This window comes from Chelmon rostratus, chromosome 4 (assembly GCF_017976325.1).
Source record: "Chelmon rostratus isolate fCheRos1 chromosome 4, fCheRos1.pri, whole genome shotgun sequence".
Classification (NCBI taxonomy): Eukaryota; Metazoa; Chordata; class Actinopteri; order Chaetodontiformes; family Chaetodontidae; genus Chelmon; species Chelmon rostratus.
In genome coordinates, this window is record NC_055661.1 from 25,188,699 (window position 1) to 25,208,619 (window position 19,921).

The following is a 19,921-nucleotide window of genomic DNA, read 5'->3' on the forward strand; positions in this document are numbered from 1 at the left end:
TCTCACAGCAGACACGCAAGCACTCAAACACATTTACACATCTCCTCCAACCTGACGTTCTAACATATCGAGCCCGCTCCACCTCCAGCTTCACCGGAGCAGACGCACTGATGCAAACATCCAGTCCAGCAGATCATGCATCGAAATCTGCAGCATATTTACATGTTATGTTTCACCATATTCTTGCATCGTAGGGTCTTTTGCAGTATATAAATGCTCAGAGACAAACATCAGATGTCATTTGTTTTGCCTTTCTCCTCTGCGGGTGTCTGGCAAGATAAGACCCACATCTGACTGAGTCTTCACGCTCAGCTCCATCAAATAGCCCTGCTGTTTTTCCCTGTGAGTTTACCTCTCAGCCGGGGCAACGCAGGAGAGCGAACCGCCGGGCCAGACACTTTACATTCCTCCAGACAGCAACTCAAAACAAAGACTCGCTGTGCTAAATCCGATGTCGTCTGTACGAGAGAGAAAAGGAACCGACAGAGAACAAATAACAGAGATTAAAGCCTGACACAGTCAAGCTGTTCGGTGCGCGTTATCTAACTGCCCTGACGCTGATGTATTCCTCAACGTATATAATGTGCCAAATGAAATGAAGCAAAGTATTCATGAAGGTCAGCGTTGGGCCTTGTGGAAGTTATATCGTGTCTTTACAGTCAGAGGGGGAGTGACATAGCTTCTCTAACATCCTATCAGTTATGTTAAGTCAGTTCATCAGTGTGCAGCAGGAGAGATTTTTACCACATGTCCTGTAAATGCTAGATTTTATCTGCAACACTCACATATAACTCACTTAAATGTGTCGGCCTCTGCTTTCATTCCCAAAGCAGGGCTGTTTAACACGTGAGCTCATGCTTTGTTATGTAATCTTGAAGTAAGAGCTTTAATTGAGTTTCCGGGGTTTGACGGTGACCCCGCAGTGGCAGAAGTCATGCATAACCTTTTGAGTCGAGCCTAATTAGTCTAATCAGAGTCGGAGTGCCTGACAAAGCTAGCTGCGTGTTACTGAGAGCAGAGCCTACAGTACTGTGGAGCAGCACAAACCTTGTAAAGCGCTTTATATAAAAGCTGCAGATAATGTAACCTTGTGCTATTATTCTGTGTTACTGAGTCATGAAGATGACCCACTTTGTTCGTATGGTCTGTTATACAATGTATTCCTTTTTTTGTCATTCCTTTTTTACTGAACTTTGACCTTTTAGCCGTGTTATCAGCACGGCGACGCCAGTCTGTTGCTCGGTCCACCACGTTGGTCCAGACCAAAAATATCTTGACAGCTTTTGTAATTTTGTACAGACATTCATGGTCTCCAGAGGATGCATCGCTCTGACTTTGGTGATCCTCCGGCTTTTCCTTTGGCGCCACCACGACGTTGACATTTTTATCTTTTAATTAGGTCTCATATCATGTTTTACGTCTTGTTTTTTAACCTTGACCTGCCGAGAAACTTGAGAGTTGAGTTGAGTTGAGAGATGAGAGTTTCCTTTCAGATAATTCTGGTGCATTACATCAAATGTAACAGTCATGTTTGATATTGTGCACAATCTCCTACAAGTAAACATATAGGTCAGTGTGAAGAGGTGTTTTATACTTGCTGCACCACAGAGCAGGCCAGCAGAGCCCTGAGAGGAAGACATGAAGTGGCTCCTGTAGCTTAATCTTCTTATCCCAGCACCCAGTTCACAGCATCTGACTCGGCCTCTGGATCCTTTCTGTACTGCTTTATAAAAGAAAACACCATCTTGTGTAAATTTGCTGATTTGCAGCACTCATGTTGGAGTCATCAGTGTCCTCGTTAGTTGTTATGAGCCTTGCAGGGCTGGCTGTGCTTTTATATCTTTTATAACACAGCTGACCGTCTTGTTAACAGAAGGCAGCCGCATTCCTGAGCAGCGCGAGGGGGAAGTGCAGGTGCCGGTCGACCTGCTCTGCCAACAGTGCTGTAAACTGCCTGCTTGGCTCCCATCCTTCATCGTCCTTCACGTCTCTCCGTCCTCTCACTTTCTCGCTGTTTACTTCACTTTCTCATTCTTTTGCTCTTTTTCCTGCAAACCCCAAGTCCATCTTTCTGTCACAGCTCCCCGTTTCCCTCCTTTTATCTGATGCTTTGTTATTTTGGGTTTATTTCACAGCAGGTCTTTGCTTCCCTACGCACTTCTCTAGAAATGAGGGAACACTAGCTTTTGATTAGACAGCAGTGTTTTCTGCACGAATAAAGCAGCTCTTGTCCTCTCGCTGCCATGCGTTAAGCTTGATAATTGGTTTCAGTCCACACCCAGCTGAGAAAATTACCTGCAAATCACAACATGTTACATCTTAAGGGCTATTTTTCGCAGATGCAAATGTTTTCCTGCATGTTTAGCTTTCTTCTCGGGTCAGTTTTGAAGGAACATTGGGCGTTTCTGATTTTATGTGAATTTAGTGTAAAAGCTGTCTCACCACAGTCACCCTGCACATGCAAACAGTTGCATATCGAGTGTCCTCTTCTGTGTCACATTCTTGACATTTGGTACTCACCCCTACATCCTGCGGTCCTCCACTTCAGCTATCAGAATGGTAGATGATGAAAATGCAACCAGTCCCCGGTTGAGCCTCCGATTAGCTGTCTCCATCAGCTGGCTATGGGTCAAATGTCTCTGTGTTCATCTTATCTTATCTCAATTCCTAGTTTGGGACACACAAGATCTGGACTTGGTTTTTATTATGTTGAGATGTGAGAACCCTCTCTCACATGGCGCACTGCTCTAAGGCAATGGAAGAGATCATTTAAACACATTGCTGGACATGTCTCACAGTAGGTCACTTGATTGGGTCAAATGTGTTGACAAGAATCGTGTAGACGAGAAAGGTGTAGTAATGACCAATGACAGTTGCTGCTGTCTTCTTCTTCTTTGAGTTTTATGGCAGTTGGCATCCATAGATGTTGCATTACCAGCATGCAAACTACCTGCAAACCCATTCACAACCCAGCTGCTGTGTGGTACGCACAGTCACATTGAAACAACTGACGTTTTGCATTTCTGATTTTTATGTACCTACACCGCTGCCTATAACTTTCTTTGCTTTTAGTAAATGTGTGTGTTTGTGTGTGTTCTTAGGTTGTGCAAACCCTGAGGAGCTGACCACAGAGCGAGCCCATTCTGCTGTGGAGGAGATGTTCGAGACCCTCCGAGGTTTGAGCCACACCAGAGACCACCTGAAGCAGCTGCGCTCCGTCTACACCGCCAGCGATGGAGTTCACCAGGTCGAAGACACACAAACACGACTCTCAGCATCAAAACACGCACACACTTTGTGTAATAAAGACCCACGTCAGCTGCGATCCATCATCACAGCTCCAACAGCATTCCCCAGCACACCTAACAAATGAACATTGATCATTGCAAGCAGCTGGTTTCCCTCATGTTTTATTCACCTATTTTTTTTTTGCACTCCTTCTGTGGCAGTAACACCAGCCCAGATTTAGCAGAGGACCTCTGGCCTTCCTTGCTTTTGTCCCTCTCCAGCTTGCGTCACACAGTCATACAGCACAGAGAAGGAGTTCACCATGAGAGCCTCTTCATAAACTGTCTGCTTCTCACAGCTTATGTAACTCAGAAGGGCCTCTGTGAATCTCAAAGCTTTGTCCTCATGAAAGGCTCTTCATTTTCTTATGGACAGTCAACAGTGCAGCTTCGCTGCCGCTGTCCCTCCACTGTGATTGGTGGCTTTTTCAGAGAGTTATAGGTGAGGAGCATAAAGGTTAGTCAATGAAAGTTCAAGACACTGTTATTTTCTGAGCCAAATACAAGGACATGAATGAAAGTTTAAGCAGGGTCCTTCTCTTTTTGTGTTTTATTGCTCGTGTATCTTGAACCTCCTTCGAAATGTTTTTGACTGATTCTTATGTAATTCATCTGTCCAATCATAAAGCTGTTAGCTACAAAGCCTCATTCTCATTGGAGGAGGGGAGTCCCAGTGTTCAGTTGCAGTAGTTCATCCATGTCATGCTATTTTAAATATTTTAGGCACATACTGTATAATCTATTTTATATTCAGCAATTTACTGTAGTCTTGAATGGAAAAGTTTGATGTTTTGGGAAATATATTAATTTGCTTTTTTGAGAGTAAGATGAGAGGTTTGCTGCAGCTAGCAGCCAGCTAACTTAACTTAGCTCAATGATTAAGACCATTAACTTCCTGGAATGTATGCTGGTTGCCAGGCAACTGGCGCTGGGCAACTGGCGCCAGCCAAGAATTAGTCCAGCACGTAACTCCCCGTAAAATGGCAGTTTGTCGTTTTTTTGTAGTCAGTTTTTGAGCATTTTTGTGCTGTTAAGCTAATCAGCTGCTAGCAGCATATTTAGCCATCAGACATGATCTTCTCAGATAGCTCTCTGCAGGAAAGGGAATAAGCATATTTCCTTTAATTCTGTGCAGCCGTGAGATCATAAAAGCAGTCTGAGTCCATTAAACTTACTCATCCTGTTCAGCCTCAAAGGCAAAAGCCAAATGTGAGCGTTTTTTTCTCTCAAACCCTCAAAAGGTCTTAATGATAACTGTTATAAAGTTTTATGGCAGACTTTCATTATTCACTCGCTCACTAATCTCAATGCGGCTGAATGACAGGGTAAAATAAGATGCCATCTTTGTCATAATGTGTCAGTATCCGTGAGTGTGCGGGTGTTTGTGCATGTATGTGAGCAGCAGTGTGTTTCTGTTAGGACAGAACTGTCTGTCCCCACTCCTGCCCGCATTATGAAAATGATTTCATATAAAAGGAGAACAGCATGTTTTCTGCCAGCTACTGGCTGTGCTTGAGAAACATCATAAATCCATCAGCTTCTCTCAGCATGCATCTCCTCCACCAATGAAGCCAAAACCTGTCGGTCAAGATGTCCTCCTCTCATTGGAAATTTCCTTGAAGTGCAATGCTCTCCTCCCCTGGGTTGGGTGAGATGGTTTGACATGGTCGTCGGTCATTTAAGTTGCTGGTTTTATTTCTCTCTAAGCCTGAAATAAGACTCAGCACAGCAGTGGATCGATGGGAACATCAGCTGCATCCCAGCATGTACCAGTACTACTGAGCACAGTGTGATATTGGCTACAGTAATCAAGCTTTTACTGCTCACATTGGAGGTTTGTATTGAACATATCAAATGGATTTACCAATATTAATGAGAACATCACAGCTTCTCATTGTATATTCCAGTCATATTTAATCAGACCAGCAGACAGCCGCACTCATATACCTTAACTGTCACATCCATACTGGTTTTAGAGCTGCATGAAAATTGCACATTTCCCGAGCACATCATGCTGTGAGTAACTGAACGCTGTAGAATTTCCTGGAAATAATGCATTTATGAAGTCTGAGTGACAGCGGCTATCACAGCTGGAGACTAATGCCATCTATTGACCTCAGCCGAGGGACGGGGCTGCATTTGTCGCTTGTCTGAGAAATCAAGCGGTGGCAATTTAATTGCTGCGAGCATTCACACTGTTATTGAATTCTTTTGAATTGCGAAGGAAGAGGAGAGCATTCGAGAGGAGGGTTACATAACCAATCAAAAACCATTGAAACGAAATGATGCATCCAAGATTTACCCATTCACACCTATGACTGTTTACATGTGGACTGTGTGAAATAGTCTTCTTTGATAAACATTCACTCCCAAATTATATAGTAGCGTACATATGATTACATTAACATGCTTCTGATCATCAACCATAACCTCCTTAGTTGGCGTGCGAATACTGTAAAGCAACAGTAAAAGGGTCAGTTCAATCAAGTTACAAAAAAAATCTCATAAACCCCTCTAATCTAATCAAAATTTTAATAAGGTTTTACAGCGCATCTTATTTCCATCCTTCAAAGGAATAAGTCCTGGACCAGATTTCCATGGAGCCTTGTTGTCACTGTCAGACAACCAACAGGGACTTCAGGTGACTTCTTGGTGTCCTGTTGAGAACCACAAATTGTCATTATAACACTTGGGTCTTATGGGTTAAAGGAGATATAACATGTTAAATTAGCTTTAGAGGACAATGTGCTGTGCTATCTTTAAAAACAGAGCACAGCATTGTGTACTTTCCTCTTTTTTGAATAAAAAAAAGACTTCAGTGCACGCGCTGCTTACAATTTAACACTGTTTTTAAGCACATCATGAGTTGCATCTCATTTAAATCCCTAACTTCATTATAATTTCGTCCGCATTAGTTCCAGAGACATTCCAGCCTGTTCTGTGCTCTGTGTGTGTTTTTGGTGTTGTCACCGTGTTGTTTTGGAACATTAATTTGCTCATCCACCTTGACGCCAAGATAACCTGTGGGGAAAACTGATCCTCACATGTGAGGGTGTGCGTGTGCATGTGAGCATATTTGTGTGTACAGACGAATATTTAAACCCTGGCATTATCATATGACTAATTCTAATATTGTTTTCATCATGTGGGTGTTTTTGTTGGTGATTTAATGGGACAGCTTTTAGCTTTTTTGGAAAGCAGATGAAAATGGAGCGTGCGTGACTGTGGGTTGGATTGGTTGTTTATACCTGCGGTGCTGCTGGTTGTGTGCGTGCGTGTGCGAGCGTGTTATTTAGCCCGAGGTGAATCATTAATGTGTTTACTCCCAGCTTAGTTTGTGCAGGCTGACCCATGCAGCAAAGTCATGTTGATAGAGGTAAATATTAGTTTATATAATTCTTGATTTATACAACAGGATTCCCCCAGACCTAATTTGGCTGCTGCTCAGGGACCAGAGGAGTGGGAGGCATTGAGACGTCAGTTGAGAATGATGCATACTGATAGTCCATATGGAGGTGAGCGGAAGCCTGTGGGCAGAAACACCTGGATGCATGAGCATCGTGCGTGTAGGTGTGTGTTTCTGGTGCTTGAACCAACAGTTCGGTATATGGAGTCTTCTCTGAGTGCTCAGATGTTCCTTTCAAAACATCTAAAGGAAAAGTAATGCTCCTGATCTCCCTCACATTTTGGCACATAGCCTCGATTTGTCACTAGCTTTGGCCTCATTTAAAACAAGACAAGTTTTATCCAGAGTTCCAGTACTGGATGAGATTCAGCCTGTCTATTTTAAGACCATTAAGACTGTGCTTGAATACAGCTCTGCCAAGTCTTATCCGGGTCTTTATTGTTCTCGGAGACAGCAAACTTCACTCCCGCGGAAAAAAAAAAAACATCTGTCTCAAATTCTTGATCCGCTGGCTTCGAGGTCTATAAATGGTATGTTCTGTCCCATGTAGCCGGGCAGAATAAGCTGAGTCCCTGTTACTGCTGAACAGCTTTTCTTTTTTTCCACAGATCACTTATATTAGAATACTTTTTATGAAACTTCTGCAGTTCAGCTCCATGAAGGACATCAGCTTTTTATTGAAACTGCATTTCAGTGTCAAAACGACCTCGAAGAAGTGATGAAATATTGTGCTCATGAAGGCCAGGCAGCTCATGACTATGGAAAAGGAAGCCAGGTGCTGTTGACTGTTTGGTGAAGCAGGTTATGTCATGCGATGGTGCCAGTATGTTTATGTTCAGAGGAAGACTATGACTGTTCTTCATCAGCACAAACACACTCGAGCTTGATCAACAAAAAGCTGAAAAATGGCTGACCTTCAGCATTCAGGTGTGCTTTTCTCAAATGTCAGCATGGTGTAACCATCTTCTGTTGCTAGGAAAACAAGAGTGCAGCTAACCATGCTAGCAGCTCTGTCAGGTTGCACTTCTTCTATTCAACACGCTAACATGCTGATCTTTACCAGGGATAATGTTTACCACGTTCACTGTCTTAGTTTTGTGTGTTAGCATGCTGAAAAGCACAAAACAATGCATGTGATCAACTTTATTCATTAGTAAATTCACACATTCAAGACGATGCACATAGGAAGAGCATCACAGTTACTCCAGGCTCCGTGTGCAAATAAAAAACGGATGAAACATGGATGAAAGCATTCAGAACAACGCGCATGTCTTAGAACAAACACAAAAAGACAACATCTTGCGTCATCCAGTGGTTGTCGAGGCATTTGACTCATGGTGGCGCTGGGAGAAAAGTCACTCAGAGACATTATCACAGAACCATGAATGTGTGGAGAGAATTTCACGTGAATCCGTCTTATAGCTGATGATCAGTCTGGACCAAAGTGTTGGGCCGACTTTGCCATCTCTCGAACCGTGCCGATAGCAGCACGTCTTTTCAGAAACAGTGTCCCCGGCAGTCTGAATAATGTCGAGTTATATTTGAATTTCTGGATATCATGTACTGTCACGATTATATCATAATGGTAGTTTGGATAGTTTTGTTGGGGCCGTTGAAAAAAGATGTTTTCAGATTGAGAGGATTTTCCATGAGTGCCAGGTGTTGATCCTTGATTCATCTCCTTAAACACTTAATAATAGACCGATGTTCTGTTTTTAGCATCATGCAACAGCCAGATTTTTTTCGCTCTGATTGCAGCAGTGTTTAAGCTCCTCTCCCTGAACTGACTCACAAGTTATCGGCCTGTTTGTGCGACCGGAGCTGTTTATAACTCCGCTGTCTCTCACGCCCACGTCCATTCAAGCAAACATACAGAGGCTAAAAGAAGGGCTCTCTGTGGGAAACACACCAACGCCAGCAGCTCTTCAGCCACATTTATACACACAGATTCATATACCAATTGTTTATTCTCAATCACACATGACACGTGTGTATATTAAGATAAAACGGTGTTGTCAGTGTTTTTGGGTGTCAGCTAATCGTCGTATTCAAGTGCGTTATTTGGCGTTTGTGTTTTGCAGGCGACTTATCGTCCTTTCGTGCGGCAGATCCTGGAAGAGGTCTTCCACCCTGACAGACTTGAATGCCACGACATTGAGCACATGTCCGGAGGCCTCACAGACCTGCTGAAGACCGGCTTCAGCATGTTCATGAAGGTCCAACATTGCTCCCAATCACACACACACACGTTTGTATGTAATGGGGTCAGCTCTGTCACATCCTCTTCACCTACCTTCGCCCGCTGTGGAGTGCCTCCTTCCATTGCTTGAACATGACCTGATTTGACAATTTGTTGAGTAAGCGTCTCATATCTGCACGTATACAGTGTTTACCCAAGTAGGACAGTTGAAGCCTCAAAGAGTTCAGTTCTTCAGCTCAACTGAAGGTGTAACTAGGTGTAAAACACCTGCACTGGCCTTTTTGTGTCTGCTACTCCTGAATTACTCACAGTTTCAAAGCAGTATTACCGTTCACTATACCTGACCAAGTGGTGGCGCTGGCAGCAGCTGGTTTGAAGAGGCTTGGTTCTACTTGAGGAATCCAGAGAAAAATAATTTTTCCTGTTCGTCTCATGGTTTATGAGTTTCAAGCAAAAAGTGTTATTATTATTATTAATGGCCGTATGGTGGCGCTGAATATGTCCAGCAGATACTAAGTATGAAACTTTTTATTATAGCAGCAGCTGTGGGTGAAATGACATGAAAGCATCTTCATTGTTCGTATCTACATGTCCCCCAAATTTGCAATCAGATGTTGCATAGCTTCGATAAGGCAGTTTTTATCGATAGGCCAAGCCTCCAGGATGGTAACTATTTATGTCGATAAACAAATGTGTGCATTTGGGGTGATCCAAGTATTATATAAGATAAGATTAAACTTTATTTATCCCCAGCTGGGGAAATTTGGGCATTTCAGCAGCATGTAATAGCAGTGGTAAGAAAAATAGCAACAGAGATAGAGAAATTCAAAAAAGCGAAATACAAAATTAAAAAAGTAGACCATATGTACATGTATTGCCCCAATAACTGTGGAAAAAACAATGTATGCTGCCTTCAGATTAAAAATAATAATAAATAGTGTTAATAATATTGCACAGAAGAATAAAATATACAAAACAGTAAATATGCAATATTGCACAAAATGCTAGGATATGAGCGTATGTTGGCATAAATGACGAGGAAAAAAATATAGAATATATAAAAAATATATATATATATGGACCAAGGTTGGTGAATATCGGATGGAATATGCAGGATAGAGAGTGAAAATGCATGGGTGCAGTGTGGATGTTTGGTAAAGGTTGTTCCAAAACTGCCAAAAAAAGTGGCAGAACTCCAAGAGTTCAAATGAAACTATGAAGCAGTAACAGTAAGCAGCCTAAAGTAGCCTAAAGTTTGAGCCTAAAAAAGTCATAAATACTAAATAAAAAACACATTTGATGTTCATTGATCATCTGAACCACTGAATGTTTAACATATTAGAGCTGTGACATTGAATCCAACAGCAGCTCATCTTCGATTTAGATTCCTCCTGCAAAGATTCTTTCTCATGAAATCACACGTTCAGTCTATTGATTCATTCAGTAACAAATCAATCAATGCGCTTTAGCATGACAGCGGGTCACTGCTTTAAAGGATTACATTTTAAAGCAGAATGTAATCATCAGATTTGTGGTCCAGGCACCTGAGGAGCACGAGAAACGCTGGAAGAGAAACAAATGCTGACAGTAATCTCTCACAGTATCTCAATAACAACAAAACACCTTAATTTCACATTAATCCGCTTTAACCCAGATTTCAGCCTTTAAAACAATGCTGCCGGATTTGCAGAGATCGTTGGCAGTAATTATACACCGTTTGTTATTAATAGGCCTCCATTCACTCATTTAGTTATTCATTCATTCTTTTACAGTTGTGTTTTTCTACGTTTTGAAAGCATCACAGGCAGACAGTACGTTACAGTATGTTCATATTTGAACCAAATGTTTTTCTCCAACAGTCATGTCGTTTTGGGCTTGTGTGTAATGTATATCCACCGCAGAGCAGATCACTATCCTCAGCCTGATTATCCCACATCTGGGCCTGCTTAACGTGATGATTACCCGGGGGTGGAGGAATTAGACTGGTTGTGTAACCGTGGCCTGGTTTTACACAAATTAAGAAACTTGGCTCACGAACCACCAACTCAGACAGACTAAACCTATAAACCTGGACCCGGCTTTCTATAGGAGCGCCGCGCACACCCTTTGTGCAATAAAACGTCTATTTTTAACCACAGAGCCTCCTGTGTTTAACATGCTGGACCCTGCTGTTTGGATTATGAGCAAGTGGCAGCTTGAGCACTGTCGCTGTAACTGTCTGTAACCAAATGGTGTGTTTGTGTGAGTTTTTATCCCATGTGTAGTCTTTGTTCAGACCCTGTTGTACATAACATTCAGCTCCTGATCCTTCAAAAGTTAATTCAGCTGCTGTTCCTCCATCTAACACCAGCACCCAGATATGAGTTATAAGTCCTAAAATCACAGGAAGTCTCTCACTTGCAGAGCACAGTTTGCTGTTTTTCTTACTGACTTCCTTGTGAAAAGGTGTTTTTCATGTGTGCAGCAGCAACTGACAGTGTGACACGTTACTGAGTAACCTTGTGCTCTAACAGCAGGATGAAATGTTTGAAAATGACTGGCATGTTCAGCATCAGGAGGTCCACTCACCTCCTCACAACATGCCAACTGCTGGCTCCTGATGCAGAAATGGGCGCTTTTATTTTGAAGCACTGTTTCCCACCTTCTAGATGAAAGATGGTACTTCAAAATAAAAGCGGTGCTCCACCAGTTCACTGCTGCTGCGAGAAGGTCGCCCACTGACAGGCCCATTGGATGGATGGAAATCATCTGGTTGTGTTTTAAGATCATTTATGTTTGACACATGACTTGATGTCTAAGAGGAAATCTAGACCAGTTAAGAGCCACTGATGTCTCGACTGAGACAAAGGCAGCTCACTGCCTGCAGCTTGACATTTTAAAGAACTTACATCAATAGACCGGAGTGAGCAGCGTCCTAAGAAAGCCTGTGGATGTATTTAATCACTCGGACATAGAATGACATTTTCTTTTCCTCACTTCCACTCAGAGGCACATTTCTCACCTCATCTCTCCACACTTTCATCAGCCCCTTCCTCCCCGTCCATCCCATGGCAGCACACATGGCTCAGACACTCGCAGCTGCAGCGTCTTTGGACCCGGCAAACATGCGTGTGGTGATGTACTCGCACATGGAGGTGGCGTGTCTGCGATGAAACGCCAACCCCGTCCCGAAAACACATAATATAACATGAGCGCGACACACCAGAAGACGTTTGCTCTCACATTTCTTTGCAAAACACATGTTGAATCATCCCTGACACGCTCCACCCCAGCCTGCCGGTGCTTCACGTGTACAGCCACCCTCCCCTCGGGTCCGCCCCCTGCAGCTCCGATTGCTTGGTTAGCATTCACAGGCGGCAGGTGTGTCCGGGCTGCAGCCCGCCAGCCAATTGCGCACAGCCATTGTTCCGTCAGCAGCCAATCACGCTCGGCAGAAACGCCAGACTTTACCCTGCTGTTAACATTCATCTTTAAGTGACAGTTTATAATGTTTTTCACTGTACCAGCATGGCTCAGTCTGTGAGAGCTTTCTGACACAGGTGATTTGGCGACATGTTGTGTGTCCGCATGTGTCATATGAGAGTGTGCGCACCTGTTTAGTACAAGTCCACGTGTCAGCCATCATAACAACAGGGTGAGAGGGCATTGTCTGGAGTGATGTGTCCACTCTCATCAGTATCACCACAATATCACAAGTGTCCAGCTGAGCAGTGACTCAGCACAGAGACACAGAGACAGCCTCCCAGAATAATGTGCAGCGGTGATTAAGTGTTCCCTGGACAAAGCAGGTTGTTTTTCACTGACTGTTCTGCAGCAGGGAACAGGATACACTGACCAATCACAGTCTCCCCATCTTTACTCCAGGTGAGTCGTCCGCATCCCGGCGACAACCCTCTGCTCTTCCTCTTCCTGGTTGGTGGGGTGACGCCCTCAGAGCTTCGCCTCATCAGAGAGGTTGTTACCACGCACAAACCGGGGAGCCAGGTGAGTGGGCGAGAGTCCTGTTTTGTTCTTTTTCCTGTAATGTTCTAGTAGTTCTGTTTTAGTTTGCCTTGCCACATTCTCTCACTCCTGCAATAGAAATAGAAAACCGTGCGTAGCAGAAAAAAGAACAGTTTTATTGAATCTGCGTAACACCTCATTGTGTTTTTAGGTCCCTCTGAAAGTAGTTAATGGAAAGTCTAGGATCAAACTACACATGAACAAGACATCAGCATGAGAAGAGCAGTAAAAGTAGAATCACATTCTTTTAAAATAAGGCTGAAAATATAGAAATATGAAGTGATTCTGATGGTGAAGTGAAGTGAAGCTTACTTTTACATAGCTGACTGCACAAACTGCATGTACCGTGTTGACATGAAGCAAAAGGCAGCAGTGGAACGTAGCTGAGTACTGAACTTGATTACAGTTTTTTAGTTATATTCCATTTATTCTACTTCTACTCCACCACATTTTTAATGGAAACATTACGTTTTTAAACCCACTGCAGCTATAGTTGCTAGTTCCTTCAAAGATTCAGATTTTTATATAAGGCATATGATCAAATAATGAAATATGGCCCATTATTCCAGATATAAATAATATAAAATAATAATATTAGCACCACCTTGGCCAGAATCAGTAATGATGATAAGTCAGCATGCCATTTAACACTGAGAGGGTTGCATAATAAGTACTTACTTACATTTTGCTAATAATACAGTTATACTGATATACTTTTATGTACTTCTCTGATTCCATATTTTAAAGTACGTTTACTTGCAGTAGAGTATTTTAACATTGTGGTATTGCAGCTTTTCCATAAAGATCTGAATATTTCTTGTGCCACAGGCGAGGGTTAACTGAAACAACGTTGGAACTATAGAGATGATGGAAGGTTGTGTGTAAAGCTGCCATTTATTAGGATCTGCCAATGCAGAATGCTGGAAATGTTCTTTTTTTTTTTTGTTCCAAGGCATAAAAATTCAGACAGCTACAGATTATGTGTATATGAATCATAAACATCCACATCATGAACCTCTGTTCTACTCTTTAGACATAAACATCCAATATTCCAGATAAAGGCGAGGAGAGGCTCCGTCGCTGGCACATTTAGGTACCTCTGGCACATTTAGCTACCTCTCAGTGATCTACATATGCAGGTGGCTCAGATCAGGTGTAGAGGCGAGAGTGCCATCTGATCATTACACGCATTAACACGGTAATTGCATACAGGAGATTTTGTGTCCGTCTGCTCGTGTGTTTGGCTGGTTTAAAGTGCTGATTACATACGCAGTGCACACTGACATGCAGAACATGCAGATGAATTAGTTTTCTCTGTGTGAGAGGATTGCCAGGAAGGAGAAGAGGGAGATCAGGCTGGGTGATGTTGGTTTGTCTTAATAAAGGGCTTTGAGAAGGAGGCCAGAAGCAATGAAAGGCCTGGCGAGGATCAAAGCCTTCCATCTGTAATCAGGAACGCCGAATAAAGACAAGCTTATACAATAACCTGCTGGCCCACACACACACTGACCTCAACACACGCACCCTCGAGCTTTAGCATGTACATGCACAACGTGCTGTGTATAGACGAGTGTGTGCAGATGATGGCTGTGGACCAGACGTTGATGAGCAGTTACAGTGAAAACAGCCTGCAAAGTTTTGGTCTTGCACTTGGACTAAATTCCTCTGAAACATACTGACTCTGCCACTAAAAACAGGTCCGTTGCCAATTTTAGGTGCTGACCCAGAGTTAAAGCAACACTGCTGCGGAGACACAGAGCTTCTCTGTTATACAACGTAACAGGATTTGAACTAGAAAGCACTTAAAGAGGGCGAACTTCGACTGAAGTTACTTACTTTTTTTTTTTCCTTCGGCACCAAAATGTACATAATGACAGAAAATCGTGCGATATGTGTGTCTGAGGGTTTTCTTTCAAGTAAAAATGCAGCAGTTAAGAAGAAATGTTCAGTGTTGCACTGCTGGAAGCACATTGAATTCAGTCAATCATTCCTCAGGCCATTGCAAGACTCTCCACATATTTTCACTGATTTTTAAGTGATACTCCAACTGAAATCTTTGTTTTTCGGCGTCAAACCGTCACCGCCTGTTGACTTGACAAGTGAATGTAAAAACCTTGAACCGGTAGTTTCAAGGACTTCTGCACAGCTTGAGTTCCCAGTGGTTACAAACGTATTCAAAAGCCCTTTTCAGACATGCACCTTATTACGTAAATGTGATGGTAAGCTTACATGTTGGTCTCTCGTCTGAATAAGCACCCAAGTCTCTTTTCCATGGTTTTAGCCGTACCTGGAAATCGGTATTGATACTGACTGGATTATCCTGGTAAAATAAAGCAACAAGGACAGAAGGACTATAATCAGACAAGCACTCCCTCCCTGTATTTTTAATTTTCATCCATACAGGCTGCATGGATGTATGACTGAACATCAGGCGAAATTCTTATGTTTGTGCATTATAAAATAGGCATTTTATAGAACAGGCCATAGAATGAGTTTAATAAATTCTTAAATTTATTTGGGGATTTTTGGATCAAAATAAGGCTTCAACAGCAAAATAAGGTTTAAAATCCATCAGTGATGCAGCCTGTGAAAGAGGGAAGTGACAGATGAAGGCCAGCATTATTACCTGTTACCTTTCTGAAAAGTAACACCGACTGGTTTCAGCCCACAATCAATACACAACTTCTGTCTCATTGTGACCTGAGCACATCCTCAAAGAGTTTCACACTCACAAAAGATTTTTATTTCAGTGTCATCTACCCCAAAAGTATCCTAAAAACCGCTGAGAAGGAGCAGGGGCACAGCATGACCTCCATGGCAGAAGTAATCAAATCAAATTAAGAAAATAAACCGGCTGCCGAGCCACCTGATTCATGCACCTTGTTGATTTCCGATTCGCTTTACTCACCCTGACATTCACGTCTGCTTCGTTCCTAAGTGTCGAGTTGCACACCCGACCTGTTTTAACCTCAGCGAGCGTGTTGTGCTCTGCTCCAGGTGCTGGTTCTGTCCACCAGGCTGCTGAGGCCCACGGACGTCCCCGAGCTGCTCTTCGCCACCCAGAGACTGGCGCCCGATATCGGCGTCTGAGAGGCCGGCACGTGGAAACGCACGCACACGTGGAGGGACACGCGACGTCTCCACACCTCAGCAGGTGTGAGTGGAGCTCGACTAACGAGATTCAGCGTGAAAAGCTGCGAGGGGGCTGCGACATTCCTATCCTGTTAATGCCAATGTGTTCTGTCTGTAAACTGTAAAGTAACGATATAAAAGCAGCTTTTGGCTTTATTTTCTTTGAGGCAGTGAAGAGAATTATCTTTTTTTTGTGTGTGACTGACAGCATCCCTCCTCTGCTGCCAAAGACGAGTCTGTCAAAAGCCACTTTGAAGTTTTCCTGAGCGAGAGGTGTAAAATTAAGCGCTGCTCGCATCAAATATTAATAAACCTGAATCAGTGACTTTTCAAACGCGGCCATGCGTCTTTTGTTTGCATTCAGCTCAGCACATCAGGCTCAGCTGTTTTGACCAGGCAGCGTTAAAAGCAGACCACACTGTATGTGTGTGTGTGTGTGTGTGAGTGAGAGATAGAATACACACTCTGCTAGCAGCCATTCACACCTCGCCACATCATATGGTGGCAAATAAGAGCAAAATAATTAACAAGTCGTTTCACACTGTATGCTAAGGCCAGTAATTTGCTCACACCCCGCGCTTGCCTACACTCTCTATTCTCTCCAACATGAATCACCCCGGCTGGAGCTCAGTGTTTTCACCCACCTACACACACCTGAATCCGTCGTGAATACAAGAGTGTCCCACATTTTGTCAAACAGAGGCAGCAAGTGTAGAGATCCGGTGAGTCCAGTGTGTTTTGAGGTACTTCTGAGAGTAACGGGATATTCAGGATTCACTAATTAGGTTCTGGATTGTAAATAAACGGGTCACTGATACAACACAAACATCAGGTTTTATTGGAGAAGTGCTTAATATCATTTTCTCCTCATCCTCTGGGAGCTTGATTCTCAGAAGACTCCATAATGAAAACTAACATGAGCTCTTCCGCCGCCGTCGGCTCAGGCTGTTTTACTGCTTTTTTTGGTCAGATATGTTTTATGGGGTCGAGGACTGCGCCGGGTTTTTGGACAAATCAAGAGCTGAGGAGCTGCAGCACTGTCATGCCTCTATTGTCAGTTCAATGCCGTTCATTAATGCCGTTTTCAAAGCACTTTATTCGTAAATCAGACTACCTTTCTCTGGGTGAGTCATCCCCCTCACAATAGCAGACGTCTTTCGTAGTCTTGTGAAATCAAAAGTGAAGGTTTCGAACTGTGCTGCCTGCATATGAGCTCGTTTCTGCTGTCAGTGAATGAAAACCCAGACACATTCATCAAATTCATCAGTTTATTGTGAGCAAAAAGTTAATTTGCAACAAATAAATAACAGGCCCTTTGGATTATTCCTTTTTTTTTTAATAAAGTGCATCAGTGATAATAACCGCCACATGCTACATACCGTCTGCTGCCCCTCTACAACCCCCCCCCCCCCTCTCATCATGCACAGTTCTGGATGCTGCAAAAAATATACTGCAGCTATTGACATAAAAAAGAGACTGAGTACACACACAGAGCTCTGGCTCAAGTAGCTGCTGTAATGATGGCAGCATTTAGCGATGCCATGTAGTGGCAGTCTGAAAAAAAATGGCCACAATGGGCAACACAGCTAAAAATAAGCAGCAGAGTCCTTGAGAGCCGCTGTTGCCAGGAGAGCTTGATTTAAGCTTTCTGATTTGATATGCAGGGAGTCTGGGGTTCAGTCAGCCTCGCACAGCTGCTTCTGTGTCCTCAGGTGGCGTTTCTCCTCCTGAGGAGAGGATGAACCTCCTCGCTGCGTCTCCTCACGCATGGTGTCCGACAGGACAGACACCTGCCCATTTAGAGGCCACTACCTCTGTAAAGATTCGCCTGCCTCCGGCTATTTAACACCTACTAGAAGCATGAATCTTCTGTCCTCTTTTCCACCTTCGATGCTTTCTTTCTCTCTGTGGCCGCTCTGGACCACTTTCAACTTCTAGCCCCCCTCACACCGAGGTGACGGTCCTGACTTTCGCCGAAAGCGCCTGCTTGAAGCGCCTCTTCAGGTCTTGCATGTTGGGAGACTTCGGCCTGGGGATGAGGGGCGAGCGCCTCTTCTCCGTGGCGGCGCTGGCAGAGTTGTGTGAGGAGTTGGAGGCGGGAGGCGGCTGCTTGGCGAGCTGGCAGCACAGCCTGTGGAAGGCACTGTGCACCTGGCTGTAGTCCTCGCTGGCAGATACTTCATAGAAACAGCAGCCCAGCGTTCCCGCCAGCAAAGGGCCCTGCTGGGAGTCGACCCGCCTCAGGTGCAGCAGGTCCGCCTTATTGGCCAGCAGGATTACAGGGGGCATATTGGCGCCGCCGGTGCGCACAACCAGCTGGTGCAGCTGATCGATCAAATCGAAGCTGCGGCGGTCTGTCACAGAGTACACGAGCACCACCGCATCGGCCCACTGGATGGAGCAGGTCACATGGTCGGGCAGACTGATGCCATTATCAGTCATCTGGGGGGGAAAGAAAAGGGAGGCTGATTAAAACACGAGCAGCAAAACATTTGTCCTAAACACGAATGAAACAGAATTCAGATTAAACGTCCCCACTTCCTGCAACTGATCTTTAGTCATGACTGGAATGCTGACTGAGGCAGACGAGGGCTATAGGGTTACTCCAGAACAGTGAGGTGTGGGCGATTGGGCAGTCTGGATCTGGATCAGGGTATCATTTACCCTGGCCTCAGATATCCATTAGCCTAAATGGGAGATTAGACAGCCAGACTGAATGGCTCTGCTTCAGGAGAAAACATACATACACACTCATCTTTAGTCTTGGACTGGTGCCCAGTCAAGAGAGGCTTAGATGACCTTAACAGCCAGACAGTGAATTAGATTATATCATCTTTGTATTGGATTATCTTCAACGGGTTTAATGTGTTGAACCCTGTGGGCTCAGTTTACTTGACTCAGACCACAGAAAACAAACTGATCTGTTTTCTGTCTGAGGAGAGCTGGAGGGGGGAAAAGGAGGATCTCACCTCCACACCTGGAGTGTCTTGAACCTGGATGGTCACCTGCTCTCCATCCACCTGGACTTCTCTGGAGTAGAGATTACCTGCGCACGCACACACAGGAAGCAAAATGAGTTTTAACACCACGATTTTATAGACTCTCTTTAGCCCACAAACACAAACAGTGAAGCTGCTCAGTTTCTCACCGGCGTTTCTCTCATAGTCCCCGATGAAGCGCCTCGTTAGGAATCTCACCACGAGCGCTGAAATCAAGACAGACGACACAATGTTAGACGATTATAAGACAGAATAAACGACGAAAATAGACCAGTCCACCATCAGGCTGTGAGGAAACTGCTTTTAGTCGTTTCCTTACCGGTTTTCCCAACTCCGCTGCCTCCTATCACAGCCATTTTAATGACCCGGTTGGGGACCGAGTACTCCGCTGCTGGATACTCCGCAATGGTCGTCATGTTGTGGATGAGGCGCATTTCTTCTCCTCGGTTGTCGATTCCGTCCGAGAAAGCAAAGCGGAGACAAACTGTCTTGTCCGAAACGTCTTACGGCGCTCGCGGACAAAGCTTTCAGATAAAAGTAGATCCTAAATCACTCCTGAAGACGCTCAGAGAGGAGAAGTTTACCAACGCTACAGCGGGACAGACGAGGAAGACGCGGCGTATTGACTTGAGTGCCGCTGCGGAGAGACGCACGCGGCTTTTATAGCGCTCGAACACCGCTCACTTCTGATTGGACGCCGGCGAGTCTTCCCCCCCCGCCCTCGTGCGCCCCCGCCTACACGTGTATGTGCGCGCTACACACAAGCGAAAAACGCTCCTGCGACAGGTGGGACCTCCGGCTGGGTGTCCTGACAAAACTGTTTTCTTTTTATTGAGCTTAACAGCAAACTTTTATTGAATTATATTGTGATACAAAATAAAACAAACGCCCCAAT

General features: G+C 44.1%; 2 protein-coding genes across 3 annotated transcripts in view; one reads left to right on the forward strand and one right to left on the reverse strand.

Moving 5' to 3' along the window:
• Nucleotides 1–16,345, forward strand: part of scfd2 (sec1 family domain containing 2) — an 87,698-nt gene extending 71,353 nt beyond the window's left edge. Inside the window, exons 6-9 of one of the 2 annotated variants that reach the window (XM_041936172.1) lie at nt 3,102–3,247; nt 8,775–8,909; nt 12,758–12,877; nt 15,893–16,345. In XM_041936172.1, the coding sequence (XP_041792106.1) occupies nt 3,102–3,247; nt 8,775–8,909; nt 12,758–12,877; nt 15,893–15,985 (494 nt within the window). In that variant the 3' untranslated portion in view covers nt 15,986–16,345. The remainder of the gene's footprint in view (nt 1–3,101; nt 3,248–8,774; nt 8,910–12,757; nt 12,878–15,892) is intronic. The other variant, XM_041936173.1, reaches the window with a different exon arrangement.
• A 1,104-nt stretch (nt 16,346–17,449) lies between these two features.
• Nucleotides 17,450–19,647, reverse strand: rasl11b (RAS-like, family 11, member B). The gene is made up of 4 exons (XM_041935746.1): nt 19,346–19,647; nt 19,176–19,232; nt 18,997–19,073; nt 17,450–18,469 (listed from the first exon to the last, which is right to left on the reverse strand). The coding sequence occupies exons 1-4, from the start codon at nt 19,458–19,460 to the stop codon at nt 17,972–17,974; spliced, it is 747 nt and encodes a 248-aa protein (XP_041791680.1). The 5' UTR covers nt 19,461–19,647; the 3' UTR covers nt 17,450–17,971.
• Between the last annotated feature and the right edge of the window lie 274 nt (nt 19,648–19,921).

Excerpts from the sequence above, each read along its gene's own strand:
- rasl11b (XM_041935746.1), bottom strand. The coding sequence starts at position 19,460 with ATGCGCCTCATCCACAACATGACGACCATTGCGGAGTATCCAGCAGCG. Across the intron at positions 19,233-19,345 it reads CAGCGGAGTTGGGAAAACCG|CGCTCGTGGTGAGATTCCTA; the intron begins GTAAGGAAACGA and ends TCTTGATTTCAG. Across the intron at positions 19,074-19,175 it reads GGACTATGAGAGAAACGCCG|GTAATCTCTACTCCAGAGAA; the intron begins GTGAGAAACTGA and ends GTGCGTGCGCAG.